Source organism: Perca flavescens, chromosome 11 (genome assembly GCF_004354835.1).
Source record: "Perca flavescens isolate YP-PL-M2 chromosome 11, PFLA_1.0, whole genome shotgun sequence".
Lineage (NCBI taxonomy): Eukaryota > Metazoa > Chordata > Actinopteri > Perciformes > Percidae > Perca > Perca flavescens.
This window is the reverse complement of record NC_041341.1, coordinates 9,451,840-9,461,445: the sequence shown is the minus strand read 5'-3', so window position 1 is coordinate 9,461,445 and position 9,606 is coordinate 9,451,840. Positions and strand designations below refer to the sequence as shown.

The 9,606-nt window shown below is 38.8% G+C and overlaps 1 protein-coding gene across 1 annotated transcript; it reads right to left on the bottom strand.

Moving 5' to 3' along the window:
* Nucleotides 1–3,118: 3,118 nt before the first annotated feature.
* Nucleotides 3,119–8,872, bottom strand: cd28 (CD28 molecule). Its single transcript, XM_028592033.1, has 5 exons — nucleotides 8,723–8,872; nucleotides 5,894–6,144; nucleotides 3,984–4,140; nucleotides 3,713–3,873; nucleotides 3,119–3,266 (listed from the first exon to the last, which is right to left on the bottom strand). Exons 1-5 carry the CDS (start codon nucleotides 8,793–8,795, stop codon nucleotides 3,174–3,176), a joined length of 735 nt encoding a protein of 244 aa, XP_028447834.1. The 5' UTR covers nucleotides 8,796–8,872; the 3' UTR covers nucleotides 3,119–3,173.
* Between the last annotated feature and the right edge of the window lie 734 nt (nucleotides 8,873–9,606).

Genomic DNA, 9,606 nt, shown 5'->3' with positions numbered 1-9,606 from the left:
AAATGTAGATAAGGCAGAATAAAAGTTATAAAGGACAACCAAGGCATCTTCAAAATATGTATTAAAAATAATTAAATTAAAGTATTAGGAAGGACCTGTTCTGCAGGAAGAGATTAACCCCCGAAAGGAAAGAATAGTGAAATCGGAGAAAAACATAGCTATACAAGAAGTAAATATAAAAAAAATATTGCAACAAATAGATATTAGGTACGTCTCACTTTATTAGATAGATTACACTCAGGACCTGCTGCTAGTCTCCTAAAGAGGCGTGGCCGTGGCGGAGCCCACATGACACAGATACAGGAAACTACTCTGAGATGGGGCGCTTGGTTCTCGGTTCTAAACCGGTTCTAACACCGGTTCTAAACCGTCTCTGATCATATATACATAGTGAATGAAATTAACCACGGAGAATTCGAACACCACTACAAAATGGCGAACACATTATGTAGTGCACTATTTCCGTGAAAGGGAACGGTTTTGAACACAGCTTCTGTTTCTCATGTGTGATGTCTTGTTTTGCTTCCAGCCTTGTATATTTTCCCGCCTTTGTTTTAGTCTGCCCCGCCCTGATGTGTCCCACCTGTTCATCAGCCCTCATGCTACCTGTCTCTCGTTACTACCCTCGTTACCTCGTGTATTTAGTCTCTGTGCTTACTTTGTCTGTTGTCAGATCCTTGTTTGTTACTCCCTACGGCTCTCAAAAGAGGTGATATTGATAACAATAATTGTGTGTTTTGTGAGTTAGACATTGAACCGTTGGAGCATTTATTTTCCGTGTGTATTTATTCTAAAACATTTTGGGCACTCTTTCAAAATTGGATCTCTAAAAAATGACATTAACTCACCTGAGGTGGAATTTCATGATATTAAATTTGGTATTATAATGAAGGACCAAAAAAAAAAAAAAAAGATGTAGAATTGTCTAATCCTAATGGCCCAAATATATTTATCCACAGATGTAGATTTTCTGGTTCTAAATCTTTATTTTAAATTTTGAAAAATGAACAGTTGAATTAAAAATAAAATAACAGGCCCCATGAAAAACAGTGAAAACCGGACATTCTCATGAATTTATAAAACTCCCCCCACCCCCCGGACGCCCCGAACAGTAGGTAAAAAGGGTACATGTCCGGGCAAAAGAGGACATTTGGTCACCATAGGAGAACAGCCTTCCCAGAAACCGTGCAGCTGAAGGTTTTGGGAAAATTTTAGATAATTATTAAATTGTGTCTGGGCTCCAATTATTGAGCCCAGATGCAATTTTGTAATTTTCAAAATTTCTGATCCTCTGAATAAAAACAGAAAATTGGAAAAACAGGCAGGAAAAAGATCTGTTTTTCCAAATGTCCGTTTGTGTTTAGAAAATTGAACTGATAAGTGTTACACAGACCGTTTTGCTAACTCCGCCCATACAGCTGACAAAGGACATCTCATTCCATTAAAAACACGTTTCCTCGTTTCCTCTCTCCTCCCATGATTTCCTCCCTCATGAGGAACGGAGACAAGTGGAGTCAAGGAGGCAAGTTAAGCAACATTAGAAGCACTGCTTGTGTTTTTGATTGACTAGTCTTCAGTTTTCGGAGTGTTTTGGAACACAGGGGTGGCAGTAGCTCAGTCCGTAGGGGGTTGGGTTGTGAACTGCACAGAGTGTGGACTGGTAGCTGGAGAGGTGACAGTTCACCTCCTGGGCACTGCCAAGGTGCTCGGGAGCAAGGCACCGAAACCCCCCCGGACACCTTTATGGGGCCAAAATGCTGGACCTCACAACTTTAAGGGGCAGTTTAAGGGTTAAGACTTGGTTTTAGGACTAGGGTTAGAATTAGGTTATGTTTAGGTTATTGGGTAAGGGTAAAGGTTAGGCATTTAGTTGTGATGGTTAAGGTTAGGGTAAGGGGCTAGGGAATGCATTATGTCAATGACAGGTCCCCACAAAGATAGTGAAACGCACTATGTGTGCGTGTTTTTGTGTGTGTGTGTGTGTGTGTTTGAGAGTGTGTGTGTGTGTGTGTGTGTGTGTGTGTGTGTGTGTGTGTGTGTGTGTGTGTGTGTGTGTGTGTGTGTGTGTATGTATTTCAGGCCTTTTTTGTGGTGTGTTCTAACAACAGAGTGGAAAAATTATAATTTCCCGACTGGGGATCAATAAAAGTATTAATTATTATTCATTATTATTATTAACTCCTTTTGCCGGCCTGCCTCAGGACTTCCTTTTTTGTAAGCCATTACATTACATTACATTATTTAATAAATCTTCAAAATCTTCCTGCGCCTCCTCGTCTCTGCACTTTTGGGGCGAGCCTGCTTCCCTAGACGTGACAAACATAACAAAAAGCTGATGCATATTAATGTTTCTCAAGATAATAATGACATGACTTTAAAATTGAAAGTTAAGCAACTTTATTTGTAGGAAATATTCAACATGAATATTTTCTGAACATTGCAATGGCAACAAAATATATATACTGACATAAGGTAAAAATAAATTCACATGCAAATAACATCCATAGCCATAATGTACCCATACTGATTCAAAGCCTTGCATTTTCTTAGCCCAAGTGATTCAGTTTTTAATCAAACAAGTAGTTTGTACACAGTATTAGCAACACGCCTTCTAGCTGCAGTTATGTGAGAGCTCCTACAGGTGTCTCAGCAACTCAAGTAAATGGAAACTCCATCAAAGCTACATCTTTTAATATACTAATGTGTGTTCACAACAATGTAAACATTATTTTTATACTTAAGAAGTAAAATATGCACACGCACCAAAAATGTCATTTTGGTGATTTCTTTTTTTTAATAGCTGTGGTTAAAAAAAGAAGAAAAAAAGAACCTCAATCATAACAGAGGTGATATTTAATAAATGGTCAATACTGAGCCAATATTCTTCAAACCCTCCGTACGCTCCTGCTTCGAGGCAGATAGTATGCAGCTTTGGACACAGCTTTGTGACTCTCCAGTGTGTTTTTCAGAGATTCTTTTTTTGGGGCTTTTCCCTTTTATTTATTAGATAATGACAGTGGATGGACAGGAAAGTGGGGGGAGAGCGAGAGGGGATGACACGCAGCAAATGGACCGCAGGTCGGATTTGAACCCGGGCCGCTGCGGAGGACTCCGCCTACATGGGGCGCACGCTCTTACTGGGTGAGCTAGGGGTCGCCCTGTGTTTTTCAGTTTTAACATGAAAATGCAGCAGCGTCCACCTTGTGAAACACATCAGGCACTGGTTGGTCTCCGATCTCCCTCCTCCCTCGCTCACACTGTTTAGCCTGCAAGTAGAAAACACACTGATTTGAATGCAGCAAACAAGAGATGATCATTATTATCATATCATTCAGTGGAGAGGAAGAGGTGAGAGCCAGACAGGTGGCAAGTGTTTCAGGGCTATTTAAAAAAGTTTAACTTTGGCATCAAACATGCTGCATCCAACTTATGCCATAGTACCTAATAGACCAAATAAATATTTCTATTATATATTTTGGGGTTAGAAATCAATACAGCATAGTATTGGCAAGTATCGGTCTTTTATTACATAAATTACACATGAGAATTTAACTTTTTGGTTGTAGAATAATAAAATCAATTGGTTTGAAGAGGCAAAAAAAAGAAAAAGAAAGAAAAAATTAGAACAACACTAGGGGCGTTGAAATGAATCATTGCATCGATGCATCAATTATTGCCTACTGTTGTGTATATATTTATATAATGCTCTAACCTGGAAGTAGATAATGATGATGAGGACACATATGACCAGTATCACTAGTACAACCACACACACAGATGTTTCTGTTGTTATCCTCTCCTCATCGTCCTCTCCTTCATCGCCCTGCTGTGCAGCCTGTCTGTGAGCTTCCGGCACGGGACAGTCGGAGCTGCCTGTGAACAAAGGGAATGGATGAAGAGAAAGGAAGACTGAATGGAAGACAGACAGATGTGTGAACTGTGGGGCCAGTGGGTAAACAGAAGGTCGCGTGTGGGCGTCTTACCTAAGACATGAATAAGCGTGCCGTTGCCAGTGAGCCGCAGGTATGGTGGTGGGTAGAAGATCTCTATCCCACAACGATACATATCTGTGTCTGTGGCTTTCAGTCCAGACACTGTCACCTCCACAAAGCCCTCTCTCAGCCGAGCAGAGCACTGCACCTAAAACACACATCAAACCCGAGTTTGAATCCAGTTCACACCGGAGGACGGAAGCTGCCGAAATCAAAACTAAATCAATTGATACGTTTTAATTTTCTTCTCTATTTATTTACCTTTGTATTAATTCCACTATATATTTACCTTCCTATAACATTTCCCCTTTCCCTTTGATTTTTATTTTTCTAATTTCCCTTTAAATTCATATTTTTATTTTTGCATTTATGTTTTATTTCTTTTAAATCTAGTCATAAATGTACTTGTTTATTTTTTAATTAATTAATTATTTTCCCTTTGCATTTTCCTTTTCTATTTATTTCCCCCCCCCAAATGTATTTATTTCTCATTATCAATTTGAAAGGGTTCAATGAAACAAACATAATTTAGGATTTTTATGTGGCATGCCCCAGGGTGATTGTAATCAAAATGGTTCATCCTCAGGGGGACATGAATCTGCATAGCGAGCTTGTCATCACATTTAGCTATTTCTCATGGAAATATTAGCCCGATGACCCATTGTCTAAAGGAGGAAATTGCATGTATGTCCTGCTCCTGTGGATAGGATGTGGCATAAAATAGTTCCCATTATTTGGGTTCTTTCTGTGTGACGACAACCTGAAGAAAAGCATGGGCACTCATATGCATTGGTGAATGTTTATAATGTAGTAATCCATATTGATCAAACATGTATTCCTAACCATCCACATGAGTGCCACATTTTTTTTTTTTTTTTTTTTTGCCATACTCTTGTCTATTTAATGAGGGATTTCTTCTTCCTTGAAATTACATTTTCTCTCCATCTGTTGGACAGTATGAACTCTATAGCACCACCAAACTGTCAATTTATCAACACAAAATTCTTCATAATCTGCAAAGGTCTTCAACGTTTTTACACCAAGGACCCTTTAACTGAAAGAGAGATGGAGCAGGGTCTCTTCCCACCCTACTATATATACTGTATAAAATTAAGTTGCATATTAAACTGGGCCTACAATAAAGTGTAGGGCGGCCTGAAGTGTTTATAAATACATTTTTAGCATAGAATACTAAGCTATTAAAATAATAATTGTCTGCATTATTTTATAAACCATCCTTTAATGTTACACATACATGTGGCACATTGAACCCTCAAGATTAATTGTATCTGTGGATGGCTACCTTAGTGACCACCTTAGGCCAGTAAGCCTATAATCAGTGGGAATTTATATTTGCTAATAATATGTGGGATTCAAAACTTTCAAAAATGAACAATAATTTGGAGGCCCCCCCTGCAGTGACTCTGAAGACCCCTTAGGGGGCCTGGACCCCCTGTTGAAGATCTCTACTGTAGGACATACTGCCACACATTTTGCTGAACACATTCATGCTTCCTAGTGGATGAACCACTTTGATTTTTAATGGATTTATATTTGCTAATAATATGTGGGATTCAAAACTTTCAAAAATGAACAATAATTTGGAGGCTCCCCGGCAGTGACTCTGAAGACCCCTTAGGGGCCTGGACCCCCTGTTGAAGATCTCTACTGTAGGACATACTGCCACACATTTTGCTGAACACATTCATGCTTCCTAGTGGATGAACCACTTTGATTTTTAATGGTCCCATCATTGAAGATTAATCTAAGTTTTAAGGAAAAAGGCTGTTCTAACTTGGGAAAAAAATTTTTTTTTTGTATTTTTTATGTAAGATGCCTAATAATGAAAATCTGTTCTTAGGGCCTTGAATGTTAGATTTCATTCTTTTTAACAGACGTACTGTTTTCTCTTTCTCCACTCCTGGCTCTGTCTGCTCTGTGAAGCTGAGACTGGACGAGCAGAGTTCCTGGGTGCCGTGGAGGCCTTTCAGCAGAGTCACGCGGAGCTCCTCAGGGTCAGGGTACGGGTACGGCAGGGTTTGCTCGTCAGAGGGTTGGATCTTGTGGAAGGAGGGTCGGGGTTGGACAAAGCACTGGACCTGTGCCGTACCATCGGTGCTCACCACTTTGAAGGGTTGGATCACCTTCACAGCTGGCAGAGAATAAGGGAAGGTTGGGTGGAGACGGTTAAGATATGGACAAATGTGCGTTGCTTTTTTCGAGTTTGGATCTCACGATCATGGGCTTAGAGGTATTTAAGACAGGGCTTGATGGTGTTTTAAGCCCCCAACATCTCCTTCCAGGCAGCGCTGCGACCATTGACTTCAAGGCACCTAACCTTAACCCTAACCCTAACCATTGCCTAATCCTAGTGCCTTCCAGGCAGCACTGCCCGGTAGGAGACGTTGGGGGATTAAAACACCAATAAATTAAGATAACCCACTTCACAAATGACTGTTCAAGTCAAACATGTACGGAAAACAAGAACTGTGTCTAATTAAGGAATCAACAGGAGCAACCAAAATAAAGATGAGCTCTCTTGTGATTTAATGTCATTTATGTAGATTTAGGTCTAATTCTCTAAAAGATTTTTTGTTGAGATGTACTGCATATATGATTCCTAAAAAAACATGAAACATGTTGAACAATACAGGAGAATAATAATTTCCTTTACATAAATCAAGACATTTACACCATAAATTGATGCAGAAAAGACACAAATTGTTGCTTAGAAATTCACCAGAATGCAGGAAATTAAGTGTTCGAGGCTTCATCATTTTCTCGGGGACGACCCCTTTGAAAATTTTTACTTTTTTTAAGGATAGAACAAATAGCAACTTAACAAACTTACTGCAGCTGTCTGCGAAGGAGAAAGCTACTAACTTCACGCTATGTTCAGAGGTGGACAACGGAAAATGGTCATTGACTGTTAATGCTACTTGAAAAATAATAATAAATAATGAATTTCATGACTTGTTACATTACTCTTCGTTACTCAGATCTCTCAGAGGTGGCCTACAAAATCTCGAAAACTCTCCACACCCACACGTCACTTCCTGTGTTTGACATTAAAACACTTAAACCTTGTGGTTTGACTTGCACACAGCAGCTGTGCAGAAGTGCACACACACACTCCTATATGAAGGATAGTGGCTAAAGCGGGCTTTCCACTGAACACAGAGAAAAATGGATGTCAACCCTCACATCCAACTCCTAGTAAGACAGCAAACAAGCCAACCTCAAAATATTTGAATTTTTATGTACAGATAATTGCTGAAGTGCATTACATTGCAGTTCCAGTGCCACAGTGTGATAGTGTTACAGCCGCAGATAAGTTAAGAAGCCTTTATTGTCATTATATTACAATGAATTTGAGTGCAATGCTTAAAAGAAAAAAACTGTATGACACATCCATTTAGAAAAAACAACATTCATTCAACATTCATCTTCAAATAAGGGCTGGACCATCAATGGTAAAAGAAAATTCTGAAATATTAAATTGAGTTCGACAAGAGAGAGAGAAAAGTTTCATGAACACTTTTTTTTAATCAGAATTTCACCTTTCAGGTGGAAAAGCTTAAAGGAACAGTTTGTCTTTTTTTTTTAAATATGCTTTTTTCGCTTATTTGCTGAGAGTTAGATGAGAAGATTGATACCACTCCCAACATCTGTATGCTAAATATAATACAGCCAGCAGCCAGTTTACTCAGCCTAAAGACTAAAGGAAATAGTCCGTAACATAACCCTCTTTAAAAACAATGAATTGTTTCCACACTTTGCCAACAAAGAAACAAGACTAACGCCTTCATTATTGAGCTGTTAAATTGCTGGAAGGTAGTTTGGCTAGCTGTATCCCCTTGTTTCCAGTCTTTGTGCTAAGCTAAATGGTTGCTGGCTCCAGCTGCATATTTACTGTACAGATATGAGAGTGAATCCTACTACTACTGTATCTGTGGATGGCTATCTGAGTGACTACTTTACCTATAGACCAGTAAGCCTATCATCAGTGGGGATTTGTATTTGGCAATAATATGTTGGATTCAAAACTTTCTAAAATTAACAATAATTTGGAGGCCCCCCTGCAGTAACTCTGAGGACCCCCTTAGGGGGCCGGGAGGACATACTGTCACACATTTTGCTGAATACATTCATGCTTCCTTGTGGATGAACCACTTTGATTTTTAATGGTCCCATCATTGAAGATGAATCTAGGGTCAAAGGAAAGAGGCTGTTCTAACTTTTTTTTTTATGTTCAGTATGAAACTGATAATGAAAAAATGAGAGTGGAAAGCATTTTCCAAAATGTTGTCCTGTACTTTTAACAATGAGTGCAGTTTACTATCTATCTACTATCATTTTCTATGCTTTGCACTCATGGTGGTATTTTATTCAAAGACAAATTAATAGACACATCCCCATGCCCTTTACACCGAAAATCAGTGTAATGAAGGACAATTCTGTCTTCATATAACTGGTCTGCTCCACACCCTCATTATGACAACATTGTTTTTTTTTTCCCCAGTACTGTGACATGTAGTTTTCTAAAAAATATATAAAAAATAAAATCCAGATACTCCAAATATTATTAGTTAAATCTTGCTAGAAGGTTAGATGTCCAGCAAAATTGCCAAAACAACAGTTTGTCAATATATTTTAGTTACCAAAGTGTTACCAATCCATGTACTGAACATCTGGATCATCACATCAGTTAAAAGTCTGTTTCTACTCACCACTCCACACAGGCGGGCAGAGGCTGAGGACTGTCAACACAATCCATGGCGTCACACTGTGAGTCAGGAGCATCCTGCACTATCTCGAACAGTTACTGTACACAGAACAACAAAGGCAGCAAAAACTCTCAAATCGCTGGTGAGCACACACCCTCACACTGAAATCTCATTAAAATACAGCAAAAACTGTGAAAGTTACCTTTTATAGTGATACATTTCCCTCTGCTGTCATGGAAAAAGTGTGCCAGCACAGGAAATGATGCTGGGGTTTTGCCGGTAAAGAGAGACGGCAAGTTAAACCGGCTGTGGTTCTGAAGGAAAGCTGAGAAGAACAAAATTCAGTATGCAAGCAAGATTTTAAAATGATTTTTTTTTTTTGTCCGTTATGAAGAATACAGTCTTGCATTGCCAGGACTGGAGTATGTAGAACATCAAACAAGATACTAATAAAAACCTGATACCCATTTGATCCAAGAACATTCTTAAAACAGGGTTGATATGCCTCAGAATCAAAAAATATCTGTTCAACCTTTTTGCACATAACTCTTGCGGAGGGTTTTGTATTGACTTGTTCATGTGGAAACTGTGGCAGGCTTGACATTTAGTTTGAATTCCTGCTAAATCCATGAACTTTCCCTGCAATATTTAGATTACAGTGCCATCAAAGTCTGGAAAATATCTATATGTAGGCTAATAAGATACGATTTTACACAACTGAACAACTCCATTAGTTTAATTCATGTATTCTTATATAAAAATACACAATCCTCCTGAAGTCCGCACTGATTGTATCACCACAGCACACCACTTTTTCTGGTCTTCTGATTATTTAATTTTTAAGTAGTAGCAAATATAGGATAGATAGTTAATTGTAGACAAAATGC

Bases quoted from the DNA above. Each gene is read 5' to 3' on its own strand.
- cd28 (XM_028592033.1), bottom strand. From the start codon at position 8,795: ATGCTCCTGACTCACAGTGTGACGCCATGGATTGTGTTGACAGTCCTC. The intron at 4,141-5,893 runs GTACGTCTGTTA...TGTGTGTTTTAG, and splicing joins GAGTGGAGAAAGAGAAAACA to GTGCAGTGCTCTGCTCGGCT. The intron at 3,874-3,983 runs GTAAGACGCCCA...CTTTGTTCACAG, and splicing joins CACGCTTATTCATGTCTTAG to GCAGCTCCGACTGTCCCGTG.